General features: G+C 43.0%; 1 protein-coding gene across 2 annotated transcripts in view; it reads left to right on the forward strand.

The window, feature by feature from the left end:
- cnnm3 (cyclin and CBS domain divalent metal cation transport mediator 3) overlaps window positions 1-18,510 on the forward strand; it is a 25,107-nt gene continuing 6,597 nt past the window's right edge. The window contains exons 1-7 of one of the 2 annotated variants that reach the window (XR_010000449.1): window positions 1-1,515; window positions 8,871-9,014; window positions 11,046-11,198; window positions 11,378-11,547; window positions 15,072-15,168; window positions 16,465-16,601; window positions 17,682-17,817. Coding sequence is in view for 1 of the 2 variants with exons in the window: in XM_016997406.2 (XP_016852895.2) it covers window positions 117-1,515; window positions 8,871-9,014; window positions 11,046-11,198; window positions 11,378-11,547; window positions 15,072-15,168; window positions 16,465-16,601; window positions 17,682-17,817 (2,236 nt within the window). In the remaining variant the exon portion in view is untranslated. The remainder of the gene's footprint in view (window positions 1,516-8,870; window positions 9,015-11,045; window positions 11,199-11,377; window positions 11,548-15,071; window positions 15,169-16,464; window positions 16,602-17,681; window positions 17,818-18,510) is intronic. The other variant, XM_016997406.2, reaches the window with a different exon arrangement.

Consider the following 18,510-nt stretch of genomic DNA (forward strand, 5'->3'; position numbering starts at 1 on the left):
TTTAGAGTGCGCCGGAGGGGAGTCAGCTGACCCTTTTCCTCCCCCCTTTTGCGCGTGTTTTGGTTCCGCCCACTCCCCCTTTAGTGCGGCTGCGCGTCTTGCAGCTGGCTCCAGCCATGGTGGGCAGTGGCAGCTGGCTGTGGCTGCTCTGCGCAGGCGTACTAGGAGAGGCCTTGTCGGGCCCTCAGGAGCCAGGGGCCACTCGGGAGAGGAAGGGCGCTCAGAAGCTGCAGGAGGGCAGCTCTCCTCACCCCAAGGTGCTGGGCTTCCGCCTGGAGGAAGGGGCCTCCGCCTCAGGGGGCCTGGTGAGGGCCACCCCGGGGGCCACTTTCCGCCTCAGGCTCTATGGCACCGGCCTCAGCAACCGTACAGGCCCTTGGGTGGCCTTTGTTGCCTCAGAGGACCCATGCGCGGTCCCTTCCGCCACGGCGTCGCCCACCGAGGTCCACGTCCACGACGTCCAGCCCCTGGGTGACCACGCGGCCTTGGTCACCGTCAAAGTGTCCCCGCTCGGCGCCAAGGGACAGTACCACCTCTGCAGTCCGGTTGGGACCGGTCACTCGTGGGCTCCGGCTGCGCCAGGAGATGCGATCCTAGTCACCGAAGACGAAGGTGGAGGTGGCCCTGATGGAAAGGTGTCCACGGTGGCCTTGCCCGCCCCGTTGGCGCCGTGGCTTTTGGGCACCTTAGTGGCCCTCCTCCTGGCCCTCTTGGCCCTTCTGCGGACCTTGCAACTCGGGACCTTGTGGCTGGACCCGGCGGAGCTCTATGTCCTTCGGGATTGTGGTTCCGAGTCGGAACGGGAGGCCTCCAAGACGCTGGAGCCTGTCCGGCAACGAGGAACCTTCGTGCTCTGCTCGTTGTTGCTCCTGAGCTCCGTGGCCAACGCCGCCTTGGCAGTGCTTTTCTACCGCGCCGTTGGACTCTTCGCACCCACCATCCTGGGCGTAGCTGGCTTGATTTTCCTCTTGGCGGAGGTGCTTCCCTTCGCCATCAGCTCCCGCTGGGGACTCCTTCTAGCCCCCCGCGGCCTGTGGTTGACGCAGCTCTGCATGCTGTTGACGTTCCCCATCTCCTTGCCCCTCAGCAAGGTCCTGGAGCTGGCCTTCCACCACGACACCAGCACCTGCCTCTTGCGGGAGAAGATCCTGGACATGGTACGCAACAGCGACCCGTACAACGAGTTCGTGCGGGAGGAGTTCAGCAAAGGGGCCCTGCGGAACAAGACGGTGGAGGACATCCTGACACCGCTGGACCAGTGCTTCATGCTGGACGCCAACGCGGTGCTGGACTTCAACCACATGTCCACCATCATGCAGAGTGGCTACACCCGCATCCCCGTCTATGAGGAGGAGCGCACCAACCTGGTGGACATGCTCTACGTCAAGGACCTGGCCTTGGTGGACCCGGACGACTGCACCCCACTCAGCACCATCATCAAGTTCTACAACCACCCACTCCACTTCGTCTTCAACGACACCAAGCTGGAAGCCGTGCTGGAGGAGTTCAAGCGAGGTAAGAGAAAGAGATACTCTCAAAGCACAGGTTGAGCACACAGAATAGTTGTCCCACCTTGCTAAGGACATTGGATAGTCCTTCTCAGGAGCTTCCTGGAATGGAGACTTGAAACCAAGTCAACCTTCCTTGCTTAGTTTCTCCATACCTCACAACCTCCAAGGATGCCTGCCATAGATGTGGGCGAAACGTCAGGAGAGAATACTTCTGGAACATGATCATATAGAAGTCTGCTCCACTGTTGGTGGTTCTCCATCTGATCTCCTTCCCAAACCTCTGGAGCTTGAAAAGGATTTGGAAGTCTGTTGGAGAGTCACCACCAGTTGAGTGGACCCTTTGCTTTCAGACTCTATTCTAGGAAGCTCCTGAGAAAGTTTATCCCAGATTCTTGGCACAAAGATCAGTAATGGTGAAGGTGCTTTCTTAAGAGACAGCTTGCTTGTCATTCCTGATCTTCTAAGGCAGTGCTCCTCAAAGCCGCTTTGAGTCTCCTTGTGGAGAAAAAAAGTGGGGTATAAATAAACATAATAATAATAAGCATATTATTATTATTATTATTTTATTATGGCACAGCAAACAAGATAGATATGCTGGATTTCGTATCACAAAATCACGAGTCGAACACTTCCCAAGTGTCTAGGACTGTGTGATGTATTTTCGGATGATGTGTGCAGATCTCAGTAGGGTGGCCTTTTGCAGTTGGCAGATCGTAATTTTGTCTATTATTATTATTATTATTATTATTATTATTATTATTATTATTATTATTATTATTATTAATGTGATTGGCCAAGGACCAATATTAGTCCATGAGCCACCAGCTCCTGATCAAAATGTGTTTAAAAAAGAAAGTAACTATGGTAACCAGTGAGCACAAATGTATTGCCAAATGTCCGGCAGTGTGGAATGAAAATAATTTCAAGCACCTACTATCATATTGCCGGAGGAGCACTGCTCTAGTGGATCCTCTCATTTTGAAGGCATTGCATTGTATGAATCTTGGAGTCCTCAGCATGTAACTTGGGAACTGCTACCAGGCGTGGTAGGCTGTTAGGAATTGTGGGAGTTGAAGTCTAAAACACCTGGAGGGCCAAAGTTTCCCCATACCTGTGGTAGAATCTACAAGAGGAGTAATCTAGATTTCTCCTGGAGATCAGACAGGCCAAAGTGAAAACAGCTTTCCCGAAGGGTTGTTGTATGTCTTTCGGGCTGTGTGGCCATGTTCCAGAAGTATTCTCTCCTGACGTTTCACCCACATCTATGGCAGGCATCCACATCTATGCCTGCCATAGATGTGGGCAAAACGTCAGGAGAGAATACTTCTGGAACATGGCCACACAGCCCGAAAGACATACAACAACCCTGTGATCCCGGCCATGAAAACCTTCAACAACAAAGGTTTCCCCAAAGGTTTGAAAACAGTGCTAGGCTGATCTGATACACTTTGGGGCTCCACCCCCAATCTGTGTTGTTTTGGGAGACGAGTCCATGTTGTAGTTGGCTTTTCCTCCAAGTAGGGTCTAATTTGTATAATCTTGTACAGGTTGGGCATTCCTAGCTGGAATTCCAAAGAACTCCAAAATATTCCAAAATTGTCCACATAAGTGGCTGAGATAGGGTGGCTTCTGATAGTTCATTGTACACAAGCTTTGTTTTATACACTTAATTATAAAAATAATTGTATGAAAGTGCATGTGTATAAGCTGCCTGTGATTAATCAGTGAATGCCATGTATTAGACTTGGATTCCATCTCCAAGATATCTTACTTTGTACACATATACAATGACAGGTATTCCAAAATCCCAAACACTTCTGATCCCAAGCATTTCGGATAATGGATACTCAGTCTGTACTGAGCGAGAACATGGATCTATCTATGTATTTCGGTTCTTTCCAACCTCTCCTGGAGATCCCTTGCATTTTCTGATGATCTCCCGCCCAGGTGTTAACCAGGTCTGACTTTGCTTTACTTCTGCAATTGGGTTGAGTGTGTTCAGAAGGCCACAGCTTCACTCCTGCTTTGAAAACAGTCGGGTAACTTTGGAAATTTTTGCTGCCAGTCAGACTGTACTAGACTAGCTGGCATGCTGTAAAATAGCCTCCAGTGAAAGTGGGTTTTGATCCTGGAGCTTTGAAGAACCCTGGTTTCTCTCTTTACAAGCCTTATCAAAGCAGCTGCTTTTTATAGAGAACAAGGGCTGGGTAAAAAATAACTTTTATTGGTCCACTTAATTATCTTGCCAGCTTTTAACCCTTTTAAAGCTTTCACCTGTTAATATTCGAATATGCACCCTTTGTAAAGTGCTTATAAGTTTCCTTGGCTCACTAAAAGGTTGTGTCTCAACATTACCTCCAGTTTAAATAGGGTTTTTTTTCTCTGTCCATGGAAAGTAGTGATGTGGGTAGGGCCATAAGGGTGCGCATGAGTTGTTGCAAGAGATCTAAAGGTGTGGTGGAGGAAAAACAGAACATCCCCATATGAAAGCCTTCCCTGGGGCGGTGAGCAGTATGGTGTTTGTGGAGGACATTGGCAGGGCTCTTGGACACATTCATGGCACTCACTATAACCTACAATGTCACTGGAGGGAGGGCCATTGGTGTCTCCTGAGTAGCGGGAACCATAGCTATCTGTGGAAGTCGACACCCCAGCCACACACATACATATTTTCACTTTTATAATGTGTATAAATGTTTATAACTTACAAATACTTAGTTCATAAAAGGCTGGCTGTTTAGAAAGCTGATACAGGTTGAGCAATCACTTACCTGGAATTCTGAAAGTCCACCTTTGTGGCTGGGAGAGTGACACCTTTTCTCTCTGGTGGGATAATATATACAAACATCATTTTGTGCACAAAATTATTTATTTACAGCATTTATATTCCGCCCTTCTCACCCCGAAGGGGACTCAGGGCGGATCACATTACACATATAGGCAAACATTCAATGCCTTTTAACATAGAACAAAGACAAACAAACATAGGCTTCGAGCGGGCCTCGAACTCATGACCTCCCGGTCAGAGTGATTCATTGCAGTGATTGATTGCAGCTGTTCTCCAGCTTGTGCCACAGCTCGAGCCTTAATTAATTAAAATAATGTGTATAAAATTATTTTCAGGTTATGTGTGTTTGAAAAACTGGTGAATTTTGTGCTTAGATGTGGGTTCCCATCTCCAAGACACCTCATTAGGTACATACAGTAGAGTCTCACTTATCCAAGCTTCACTTATCCAATGTTCTGTATTAATCAGAGCAGTCTGCCTTTTAGTATTCAATATTTTTGTAGTAAATGTTGCAATGTTTTGGTGCTAAATTCGTAAATACAGTAATTACTACACAACATTACCGTGTATTGAACTGCTTTTTCTGTCGATTTGTTGTAAAACATGATGTTTTGGTGCTTAATTTGTAAAATCATAATGTAATTTTACGTTTAATAGGCTTTTTTCTTAATCCCTCCTTATTATCTAACATTTTCGCTTATCCAATGTTTTGCCGGCCCGTTTATGCTGGATAAGTGAGACTCTATTGTATATGCAAACACAAGTGTTCTAAAAAAATGTAAACAGTATCCAAATCGCTTGCGGTCCTTAGCATTTCAGATGAGGGTGACTCAACCTGTATTCATCCATAGTGCCTCCAGCTACCTGGGCCTGCCACTAAATGGGCAATGACCCTTTCCGACCCTCAGGGCTTCCCAATGCGGGTGCTCAGTACAGCTTGCTTTGGGTTTTGTGCAGGACAGATAATTGAGTTGTTGTGATGGCCATTGACCCGATGAATACCTAGAGCCTTTGTATGTATCCTCACCTGACTCTGGACTGCTCCTCAATGAGCTTTGTAGAGATCGTATCAGTTTGAGGGCTTAAGTGTTGTGAAACCCTTCTACATAGAGACAGAATTAAATGAAGCCAGCCCCCTACATTAATGGGTCCTTCAAATCTTTGACAAATTTATTTCTCGTGTCAGAAGTGAACATAGGGTACAAGTTGTAATGGATTTGCAAACATAGAGATTTTTTAAAGAAAAAAACTTGGCATTAATGCTAAATGTCTTTTGCCCAGTAGCTAGCCACTTGGAGTGCCACTGGTGTCGCTGTTAGAAGGTCTTCCATTGTCCGTGTAGTAGGACTCAGAATGCATTACAGTAAGTGGTCTGTGGTTTGCTCTTTTCCACAGTCGCATGTTGCGGACTCCACTTTGTAGCCCCATTTCTTAAGGTTGGCTCTGCATCTCATGGTGCCAGAGCGCAGTCTGTTCAGCGCCTTCCAAGTCGCCCAGTCTTCTGTGTGCCCAGGAGGGAGTTTCTCATCCAGTATCAGCCACTGATTGCAGTTCCGGGTTTTAGCCTGCCACTTTTGGACTCTCGCTTGCTGAGGTGTTTCTGCGAGTATCTCTATAGAACTTAGAAAGCTATTTCTTGATTTAAGGCGTTGGCGTGCTGGCTGGTATCCAAACGGGATGGACCGGAGATGTCAATGTTTTGGTCCTTTCATTGTTGGCTGCTACTTCCCGGTGGATGTCAGGTGGTGCAAATGGTGTTTATAAGGTGATGTTTTTGTTCTGGGGAAGTTTGTTTTTGCCTTCCTCTGAGGCTGAGAGAGCGTGGCTTGCCCAAAGCATTGTATGGCCAAGTGCGGATTTCAACCTGGCCTCCGGAGTCATATCTGTATTCAAAACCCAACGTGATTTGTTCAAATGAACTCTACATCATTTTTGGAGATCTGGCCAAAATGTCTGAGTTGACCGTTTTCGTGGTCCCCCAAAGCTCCCCTCTGGCCTTTTGGCTTCAGGAGATTAAGCTTCCTAAGGCTCTGAGCCTTTCGCTCCTCCCTTCCTCCCAAATTCTCTGGTGCGATTATATCTTTGCTCAGAACGGAGAGGCTGTTTTCCACACACACTTACTTCTCCTGGCATGTGATGGAGATGAATGGGAACGAACAAGCCGCTTATAAGCAGCCAAAAAGGGAGAAGAAAATAGCCTTGGAAGGAAGGCTGGTTTCCTTTCCTCTCTTGGCCCTTTCGTTTGCTTCCACAAAAGAGCAAAAGAAATCCTAGCACAACCAGCCAAACTCTTTAATATAGTGTTTCCCAAACCTTTCCATGTGTTTTTGGACTTTGGCTCCCCGAATCCTTGCTCATTTGCCAAGGCAGCTGCAACTTATGGGAGTTCAGGTACCAAAACATATGGAAGACTAACTAACTGGGGCCCCTTACAGAGAGAGGTCAACCCTCCTGTTCAAGGAGCTCCACTGGCTGCCATTTATTTTCCGAGCCCAATTTAAGGTGCAGGTGCTTACCTACAAAGCCCTTAACGGTTTGGGACCATCCTACCTCCGTGACCGCATCTCCGTCTATGAACCCACGCGTTCACTTCGGTCATCTGGAGAGGCCCTGCTCGTGATCCCGCCTGCGTCGCAAGCACGGTTGGTGGGGACACGAGACAGGGCCTTCTCTGTGGTGGCCCCCCAACTCTGGAACACCCTCCCCAAGGATCTCAGACAGGCCCCTACACTGGCAGTCTTTAGAAAGAACTTGAAGACCTGGCTGTTCCAATGTGCCTTCCCAGATTAATAGGAAATCTCCAATACCAAGTCCCATAAGCACTTTATTAGAACTAAGATCGTATATCGCACTCTGCACTTGCCCTAGAAGCCTTATATATCACCTGTCACATCAGCACTTTTAATCTTGTACCCATTACTCTTATTGTGTTTTAGTGTATTGTTTATTGCTTGTTTTTTATACTGTTTTAATTGTTTTTAATTTGCCTTTTGTTTTGTATTGTTATATTGTGTGTTGAGGCCTTGGCCTTTGTAAGCCGCATCGAGTCCTTCGGGAGATGCTAGCGGGGTACAAATAAAGTTTAATAATAATAATAAAAAAGACTAGAGTTCAGGATAGGTTTAGGTTGCTGTGAGTTTTCTGGGCTGTATGTTTCTGGGCCATGTTCCAGAAGCATTATTTCCTGACGTTTCGCCCATATATATGGCAGGCATCCTCAAATGAGGCTAGAATGAAGCCTAAAGTGTGCAAAGCAGAGACAAACAGCCTCCTGCTCATAATGGAAAGGCCTCTGGTCCAGCGAATGGCAGGCGGCCAAATCTGGAGCTCATGGGGCAAATTCCAGGCGTCCCGGGTGCGGTTTGGAAGCCTTGAGAGGATCAGAGCCGAAAGGAGAGCGGAGCTGTTTGGAGCATTTCTGGGTAGCACCCCGTTGAAGCCTGTGACCAGAATCTTGTCATACTATTCAAGCACAATCTAAAACCTCAAATATAAACAGCAATATTAAAAACGTGTTGTCGAAGGCTTTCACGGTCGGAATCATTGGGATGTTGTGTGGTTTCTGGGCTGTATGGCCGTGTTTAGCAGCACTTTCTCCTGATGTTTCACCTGCCTCTGTAACTGGCATCTTCATTCCTTTGTCATTATTTTTTTATTTTGTAAAGAAACATAATACATTGAAAGTGGTGGAACAATGTATTGATAGGAAAGTGAGGGAGATGAAAGGGTTCTGAAAGTAGGTGAAGAGAGAAAAACGGAGGGGGGGGAAGAAAGAAAAGAATAGAAAGAAGAAGAAAGAGGAAAGAGGATGTATTTTCGGATGGTAAACACTTGGGAAGTTTATTATTATTATTATTATTATTATTATTATTATTAACAACATTAAGGCTGGATGGCCATCTGTCAGGGGTGGTTTGCTTATGCTTTTGGTGCACAAAGGTAGAAGGGGGTTGGACTAAATGGCCCAAGGGGTCTCTTCCAATTCTCTTTATTATTTTTATTATGATTATGATTATTATTAACATTGAGACTGTATTTGTTCCCGTTTTGTTTTTTTACTTCAAAATAAAATATGTGCAGTGTGCATGGGAATTTGTTCATAGTTTTTTTTAAAAACTATAGTCCGGCTCTCCAATGGTCTGAAGGACCGTGAACTGTTTAAAAAGTTTGGGGACCCCTGCTGTAGAGCCTAGTTTGGTGATTCAGTTCATCTTGAAGGAGGTGGGGCTCACAGATCCAGCTACAGATGCAGGTGAAATGTTGGAGGGAAATGCTGCTGGAACATGGCCATACTGCCTGGAAACCACACAACAATACCCCAATATTAAAAACGTGTTAGATCAGATGAAATTCAGCGAGCAAAGGGTATCCGCATAGCAATTGAAGCTCTGGCACTATCCTGAGGAGACCTTTCGAAGTACCCCACAAAATTCCTGGATATATGAGGATGGCATCATGACAGTTAAAGAGGTATAAAACTATGTCTCAAGCTATGTGTCCAGGATCCCATTCAGTAAAAGGTCTGTGCTGCTTTGCTAAGCCCTGGCTTCCCCTCCTTCCTCTCTGCCCAGGAAAGTCCCACCTGGCCATTGTCCAGAAGGTCAACAACGAAGGCGAAGGAGACCCTTTCTACGAGGTCATGGGCCTGGTGACGCTGGAGGACGTCATCGAGGAGATCATCAAGTCGGAGATCATGGACGAGTCGGATGACTACAGTAAGTGGGGTTTCTCCCAGGTATGGCATGTGAGGGGCTCGTTTCTTTTCGTTCTTCTAGTCCTGGCTTTCTTCCACCCTTAGGACAAAAGAGACTTCAGGCTTGTAGGGCCTCTTTTTATTTTGTACTTGGACACCCAAATCAGCAAAACAGTAAGGCTTCTCGTGTCTTCATGACATTGAGATCCATCCTATATCATTTGCACTTTACCCAGCTCATTTTTATCCTTTTTACTTGGGTGTGAAATCCATGTTTTTGTGATGTTTATTATTTTTATATTTTAAAATGTTCATTTTAATTTTTATATTTTGTATCTTCTGATGTTATTTTATTTTGCTTTGTTTGTTTTATCTGGGCTTGGACCCATGTAAGCCGCCCCGAGTCCCCTAGGGGAGATGGAGGCGGGGTATAAAAATAAAGTATTATTATTATTATTATTATTATTATTATTATTATTATTATTATTATTATTTTATGACACAGCAAACAAGATAGATATCCTGGATTTCGTATCACAAAATCACAAGTTGAATACTTCCCAAGTGTCTAGGACTGTGTGATGTATTTTCGGATGATGCGTGCAGATCCGAGTAGGGTGGCCTTTTGCAGTTGGCAGATCGTAATTTTGTCAATGTCTATTGTCTATTGTTTCCAAATGCTAGCTGAGATATTTTAGCACAAAACCCAGTGTGCCCATCACCACCGGGACCACCTGCACTGGTTTCTGCCAGAGTCTTTGAAGTTCAATCTTGAGGTCCTGATAGCGGATTATTATTATTATTATTATTATTATTATTATTATTATTATTATTATTATTGGTATGACTGCCCTAAAAGCGGGTTGAAAGTTGCGGGGCTTTGGGGGCCACAAAAGTATGATCCAGCGGAAACGTGTGATGTAAATTACAAAATTACCTGTGAATGTGTCTATGAATCCATGCATATATATAGTTTGCACTATTTCTGCATAATGGTATCCTTTATGCCTGTTTAGTTGGAGGTCTCCCTTGAATGTTCGGTTCTTGAAAATAGATTTAAAAGGAGTAGGTTACTATGCGGTTCTCCTCCATCAAAATGTATTATCTTTCCACATTGCTGTCTGACATTGAAATGTGGATTTCTGAGTATATATGTGTGTGAGATACATATACAGTAGAGTCTCACTTATCCAACATTCGCTTATCTAACATTCTGTATTATCCAACACAGTCTGCCTTTTAGTAGTCAATGTTTTTGTAGGCAATATTTTCAATGTTGGTGCTAAATTCATAAATATAGTAGTTACCACATAACGTTATCATGTACTGAACTACTTTTTCTGTTGATTTGTTGTACAACACGATGTCTTGGTGCTTAATTTGTAAAATCATAATGTAATTTTTGTTTAATAGGCTTTTTTCTTAATCCCTGCTTATTATCCAGTGTTTTCGCTTATCCAGTGTTCTGCTGGCCCATTTATGTTGGATAAGTGAGACTCTAGTGTGTGTATATATATATATATATTCACACACACATGCACACATACACATACATACCGTATATACTCAAGTATAAGTGGGGTTTTCAGCCCTATTTATGCTGAAAAAGCTTCCCATGGCTTATACTCGAGTGAGGATCCTGGCGGGAAGGCGTGGGGTTTCCTAACACCCTGCTGTTAGGAATTGTGGGAGTTGAAGTCCAAAACACCTGGAGGGCCCAAGTTGGCCCAGGCATGCTGTACAGGATAGATTCCTCTCATTCAGTGCTTCCACTCTTCCAAGTGTTTTGGACATCATCTCCCAGTATCCCCTACTCATTGCCCAAAACAGTGGAGGATTCTGGGAGTTGAAGTCTATTAAAGTCTAGACACTTATGCCTTCCTTTCTGGGGGGATGATGAAAATAAATCTCCCAGGAAACTGAATTCTGCTCTGTTGTATTAAAAAACAACTCCAATAATCCTCCAGCCTGCATGGCCAGCGTTGTACTGGTGCCACTGGATGGACTGGGTTTATATCTTCCTTTCCTCTGCTTCCTCCCTCCCTCTTTCCAGGGGACAACAAACTGAAGAAGAAGCCAGCCCCACTGGGGTCCTTGATGGATCGCAGGAAAGAAGACTTCTCTTTGTTCAAAGTGTCTGATAATGAATATAAGGTGAAAATCTCCCCGCAGCTTCTCCTGGCTACGCAGCGCTTCTTATCCAGAGGTAAGATCTGGGGAGAAATCGGACCAGTCCTACACTTGGAAGGGATTATCTCATACTCGTACTTCTCTCTGCTTGTGTCTGTACAGCCAGGGTATTTTTTCCCTGCCTTTTTTCACATGCTTTATTTTTAAGAATGTTTTTCAAAATGCCAAGCTTGAGTCCCTTCTCTGTTTCTACAGAGGTGGACCTCTTTGGCCCAGCCCGCATCTCCGAGAAGGTCCTCTTGCATTTGTTGAAGCACCCCAGCGTCAACCAGGAGGTCAAGTTCGACGAGAGCAACCGCCTGGCCACCGACCACTACTTGTACCAGCGCAACCAGCCGGTCAACTACTTCATCCTCATCCTGCAGGTGAACATCTTCTTCTTCTGATTCTTCACTGAGCCAAGGCATAGGACAGGGCATTGTCTTCTTCTTTCTCCACTCTTTCTTCTTCTTCACAAATCACAATCCCATTTACCAACACAAAGACTAGAATTATTATTATTATTATTATTATTATTATTATTATTATTATTATTATATTATTATTATAATATTATTATTATTATTAACTGCATTTCTATACCGCTGGGGGGGACTCAAAGCGGTTTACAACATAATAAATGGCAAAATTCAATGCCTTACATATATATAAAAATATATATCACATATCTAAATCTGTATCCTAACAGATTCACTTTCACAATCTGGTGCCTTTAGGACAGGCATAGACAAACTTCGGAGTTGTCATCCAAAAAAAGCAACTTTTCCATGCTTTGTGGCTTACTTCTGCAGGGACAATATATTGAAGTTCTAGAATGGACTGGAGCAGGGGTCCCCAAACTTTTTAAACGGGGGGCCAGTTCATGATCCTTCGGACCATTGGAGGGCTGGACTATAGTTGGCCACCAAGCAATAATAATAATAATAACAATAATAACAATAATAATAATAATGGGTTGAAAGAGACCCTTTGGGCCATTGAATCCAACCCCCTTTTGCCTTTGTGCACCAAAAGCTCAAGCAAAGCACCCCTGACAGATGGCCTCCCCGCCTCAATGTTAATAATAATAATAATAATAATAATAATAATAAATAGACATTGACAAAATTACGATCTGCCAACTGCAAAAGGCCACCCTGCTGGGATCTGCACGCATCATCCGAAAATACATCACACAGTCCTAGACACTTGGGAAGTGTTAGACTTGTGATTTTGTGATACGAAATCCAGCATATCTATCTTGTCTGCTGTGTCATACAATAAAATAATAATAATAATAATAATAATAATAATAATAATAACAACAACAACAACACATCACAGAGTCCTAAACACTTGGGAAGTGTTTGACTTGTGATTTTGTGATACGAAATCCAGCATATCTATCTTGTTTGCTGTCTCATAATAAAATAATAATAATAATAACAACAGTAATAAAGAGGGTTGGAAGAGACCCCTTGGGCCATTGAGTCCAACCCCCTTCTGCCTTTGTGCACCAAAAGCACAAACAAAGCACCCCTGACAGATGGCCTCCCCACCTCAATGTTAATAACAACAGCAACAACAGTAATAAAGAGGGTTGGAAGAGACCCCTTCCCAGCCTCAATGTTAATAATAATAATAATAATAATAATAATAATAATAATAATAATAATAATAATAATAATAATAATACATCACACAGTCCTAGACACTTGGGAAGTGTTCGATTTGTGATGTTGTGATGCGAAATCCAGCTGTGTCATACAATATAATAATAATAATAATAATAATAATAGTAATAGTAATAGTAATAATAATAGTTAGAAGAGAAGAGAACCCTTGGGTCATTTAGGCCAACCCCCTTCAGCCTTTGTGCCGTGGGGGCCGCCAGGCCTTAGTTTGGGGACCCTTGGACTGGAGCATTTGACACTGGGAGGTGTCAACACATTGGAAGGTGTTTACTTCTTTTAATGTTGGTACTTTCTCCCTGATGTACCACAAAGGTTCTGGTTTTGCATCCCTAATATTTGCAAGGAATATGGATGTGTCCATCATGTCCTTCACAACCCCGCCACCCAAAGTGGTACGGTCCATTGTGTTGCTCCGTCGCCATCATCGTCCTGGCCCTGAGTCAAAGCCAAGCAGAAGGCGACCTGCTTTGGGGTTTAGGAAGCTGGTCTTTGTCCTTCCCATGGCCCCTTCCTGCCCCAAATGAGAGACTCTTCCCTGCGGTGCGTAGGACTATCCGAACCTCTTTCTTTTTCTGCAGAAATGGATAATCCAGAACCTTGGATAAGTGAAACTCTACTGTATATATTACATTCAAGATATATAAAGCACAATAAAGGTTCAAAACATAGGACTGCAAAGACTTATATCTTTATGTTTGATTTATAATATTTAGTTGGATACTTTTGCATTGTTTATCCCATATGATACCATAGGACTGGGCACCGATTTAGCGAATGTAATATGTATATGATGCTCATATGTACTTCATATGTTTTGAACCTTTATTGTGCTTTATATATATCGTCACAAGTACAAATATCCACCTGGTTCTGTTGAGAGTATAGAACAGGGGTCCCCAAACTTTTTAAGCAGAGGGCCGGTCCACAATCCTTAAGACTGTTGAGGGGCCGAATTATCATTTGAAAAAAAATACAAACAAATTCCTATTCATACTGCACACATGTCTTATTTGTAGTGCAACAACAACAATAACAAAAGAACAATACAATATTTAAAAATGAAAACAATTTTAACTAACATAAACCTATTAGGATTTCAATGGAAAGTGTGGGCCTGCTACTGGCCAATGAGATAGTCAAGTTAATTAGGATTGTTGTTGTTGTTGTTGTTGTTGTGTGCCTTCAAGTCATGTCAGATTTTGGCCAAGCCTAAGTCTAAAATTAATTATTTATTTACTGCATTTATTTACTACATTTATATCCCACCCTTATCACCCCGAAGGGGACTCAGAGTAGCTGTATGTACATACAATATATTATATTATTAGCATAACACAATATTAGCATTATATATTACTATATTGAACTATACCACTATACTATTATATAATATGTAATATATAACATATAATTAATATTATTACCCTGTTTCCCCTAAAATAAGACATCCCCAGAAAATAAGACCTAGTAGAAGTTTTGCTGAATTGCTAAATATAAGGCCTCCCCCAAAAGTAAGACCTAGCAAGGTTTTTGTTTGGAAACATGCCCACCGAACAGAAAACCAGAGCATGCAGGATCGGTAAATGTATGTACCGTAGAGTGTTGTACATGGAAATATTGGTAGTAACAAGAAATTCTTGATAGGATTCACAGTTTGTCTGCTTATGCTGGTTTGCGATGACAACTACTGTACAGTATATAATAAATGTTCATTTTTTTTGTTCAACAATAAATGTGAATTTTTCTTCATGGAAAAATAAGACATCCCCTAAAAATAAGACCTAGCGCAACATTGGGAGCAGAAATTAATATAAGACACTGTCTTATTTTCGGGGAAACACGGTATATGGTATTATTATTAGTATTATATTGTATAACATAAGACTATTATCAATATTATATGTATATACAATATATTATATTATTAAAACTGATATAAAAATATTATATTATAAAACTGAGGGCGGGGGCCAGGTAAATGACATAGGAGGGCCGCATCCGGCCCCCAGGCCTTAGTTTGGGGACCCCTGGTATAGAAAGTATAGGTTATGAATATTTTAATGTCATTTAAAAAAAAGAAATATTGACGCCTTAGTTCAAACAGAAATGAACCGAGAAAGATGTCGTCCAAAAATGATGGACTGGGTGCCTTCGGTTGTGTCTTTGTCCGGCTTCTTCGCTTTGGAATTAATGTATTTGTTTGCCTTTCCTTCCAGGGCAGGGTCGAAGTCGAGATCGGGAAAGAGGGGCTGAAGTTTGAGAACGGGGCCTTCACGTATTACGGGGTCTCCGCGCTGACGGCACCTTCTTCCGGTGAGTCTCACACTCCCTTCCCAACTCCTTCCCATGACAGGAAACTCCCCGTGACTCACTCAACCTACTGGAGCGGTTTGGGGGTCTGACTCACCATAGTGGGAGTTGTAGTTTACCCTCCAGACAGAAAGCACACTCAACTCCACTGATGATGCATCCAGAGCAAACTTGCCCAACATAACAAACATTAAGTATCGATGGAGTGTTTTGGGGTTCACCTGGCATGATGTCGGTTGTAGTTAATCCACTACCGTATGCATTTTGTACAATTAAAAGCGAATACCTATGCTAGTAAACTTTATTTATTTTTAATATCATTTTTATTAAAGTATTAACAATAGAATACAGTGAAAGTGTGGGAACAATGCCGTGATAGAAAAGATGAGTGAAATAGAAAAGGGAGAATATAGAAGAGCAAAAGAAAAAAAGAATGTGTATGTGTGTGTGTGTGTGTGTGTGTGTGTGTGTGTGTATATATATATATATAATGAAAAGTATATACATATACAATAGAGTCTTACTTATCCAATATAAATGGGCCGTCAGAACGTTGGATAAGCGAATATGTTGGATAATAAGGAAAGATTAAGGAGAAGCCTATTAAACATCAAATTAGGTTATGATTTTACAAATTAAGCACCAAAATATCATGTTATACAACAAATTTGACAGAAAAAGTAGTTCAATATCCAGTAATGCTACATAGTAATTACTGTATTTACGAATTTAGCACCAAAATATCACGATGTATTGAAAACATTGACTACAAAAATGCGTTGGATAATCCAGAACGTTGGATAAGTGAATGTTGGATAAGTGAGACTCTACTGTATATATAAAAAAAAAAAGAAAAAGTAAAAAAACAACAAATAAATAATAAATAAAAAATACGGTGACTTCCTTTAATCCTTAGTGGTTAGGGTCCATTTGTTTCTTTCCTCTAAAATTACTCATTGTCCTTCTGACCCTAATTTTTCTCCAATTATTAATAGTCAATTATTTATTCATTCTTCTGAAGTAGTTTTCTACTAAATCCCAGTCTGTTTGTTTTATGGGGTTTTTCCGAGTTCTTTTTAAGAAAAAAAGTTAGTTGGTCCATATCTTTAACCTCCCTCACTTTGATTCTCCATGATTCGCCATGTAGTTCATCCACTACCGTATGCATTTTGTACAATTAAAAGCTAATACCTATGCTAGTAAACTTTATTTTTAAACCGTCCTCTCTCCCTCAAGGGACTCAGGGAGGTGAAAAATGGCAAAAATTACCCTTTGGCTCATTGTGTTTTCTTCCAATAGTTCACCAGTCCCCAGTGTCCACCCTCCGAATGAACCGCCGCGACCAGTCCCCGCTGGACTGCACAGAGGCCACCAACTACTCCGCTTACTGTCCGGATTACACCGTCCGAGCCCTGACCGACCTGCAGTTCATCAAGGTGGGCACCATTCAGAGCTTCCTGAGGGAGCCAACAGCCTGGACATCTTCCAAAATACTTTAAAATACAGCTAGTTATGCATTTAATTGATAACATTTTCCTGCCAGTGTGGGCGGTGTTGATTGGGGCCGCCAAGTCCAACTTAATGGCCATGTATAATGAATATGATGATGGTGGTGTTCCATAAAGAACCAACATATTTTGCAGTCTCAAGCAGGCAGCAACAATACAGTGAGTTCAAATAATAATAATAATAATAATAATAATAATAATAATAATAATAATAATAATACTTCATTGAGTTCTGGTAATCATCATCGTCGTGATGGTGGTGGTGTTCCATGGAGAACCACCATGTTTTTACAGTCCCAGGCAGGCAACAAAAATACATTGAATTCTAATTCTAATAATAATAATAAATGCATTGAGTCCTAATAATAACAGATGCCCATGGCTGGGTAGCATAATATCCATGGTGGAATATGGCTGGGCATAGATGCCTATGAGTCAAACAGATGCCTATGGGTTGAATAAATAAATACCTACACCTGGGCATTGATGCCTACGGGTTGAATAGATGCCTATGGGCCAAATAAATAAATGCTTATGGCTAGGCATAGAGGTATATGGGTTGAATAGAAGTTTATGGCTGGGCATAGGAGCCTATGTCTAGAATAGAAGCCATAGGAGCCTATGGTGGACAGATGCCTATGGGTTGAACAGAAGCTTATGGTTGAGCACAGATGCTTATGGGTTGGATAGACACCTATGGGTCGAATAGAAGTCCACTGGGTGACCTTGAGCAAGCCACACTCTCTCAGCCTAAGCAAGGCAAGCCTCTCCTGAACAAACCTTGTCAAGAAAGTCCTGCTATAGGTTCGCCCAAAGGGAGCAAGTTGGAAATAACTGAATAAAATCTCACATTTTCTGCTTCGAACTGTAATGCATTGCAGTGTGGACTCAGATAACCCAGTTCAGAGCAGATATTGTGGGATTTTCTGCCCTGATATTCTGGGTCTTATGGCTGCGTGGAAGGGTCCTCGGTGGCCAAAGGGTCTCAACGCCGGCCTCTTTCCGCAGGTGACCCGTCTGCAGTATCTCAATGCCCTGATGGCCTCCCGGATACAGAACTCCCCGCAGTCTCCGGACAACATCGAATTGAAAATCATGCCCAGCAGCCAGACGAAGCTCCTGAATGACAAAAACGCGGCAACAGGTGTGTTTTCCTGTGTGTGTTTTCCTCTGTCCCCTTTTGAGCCACGTCTGCACCCTTTGTTCACTGATGGCTCACAGACACCTCATACGTGTGGCGTGAAGATAATTATGTCATGCGCTGTTTTCAATAGTGAACAAAAGTTTGTGTACACAGTTAGAAAGCTAAGGGAGAATCGTATTGGCTTCTTTAGCTGCCACATCACTGCCACATCACACTGTTGGCTCATATTAAGCTTGTGGCCCACTAAGACTCCTAGATCCCTTTCAGAAATGGACAGGACAGGTTTGTCACAGTGAGAAGAGATTGCCCAAGAGAAGGGAAGCGAGCATTGGAAAAAAAGAGGGAGAAAGGGGTGACAGAGGGAGAAAATGGGGGTGTGAGGAAAAGCGAAGGCGTTTTACAGATCAGGGGAGAAATGGAAGCGGATATTTGGAAGAGGAAGAAAGCGGTGTCAGGAAAAGAGAGAACGTAGCCAGGACTAGATGAAGATGTGTATGTCAGAGAAGTGGGAAGAGAGAGATGGAGAGGGAAGGAGATAGAGAAGGAAAAGAGGGAAGTAGAGGAGGGAAGAGAGGAGGGAGAGAGGAAAGGAAATAGAGAGGGAAGAGGGTCTTGACGGAAAAGGAGGAGGAAAAAGAGAGGAGAGGGAGAGAAGGAAGGAAGGAGGACAGCACTGTTGCCCTCGCCTTCTCA

This window comes from Anolis carolinensis, unplaced genomic scaffold (genome assembly GCF_035594765.1).
Source record: "Anolis carolinensis isolate JA03-04 unplaced genomic scaffold, rAnoCar3.1.pri scaffold_8, whole genome shotgun sequence".
NCBI lineage: Eukaryota > Metazoa > Chordata > Lepidosauria > Squamata > Dactyloidae > Anolis > Anolis carolinensis.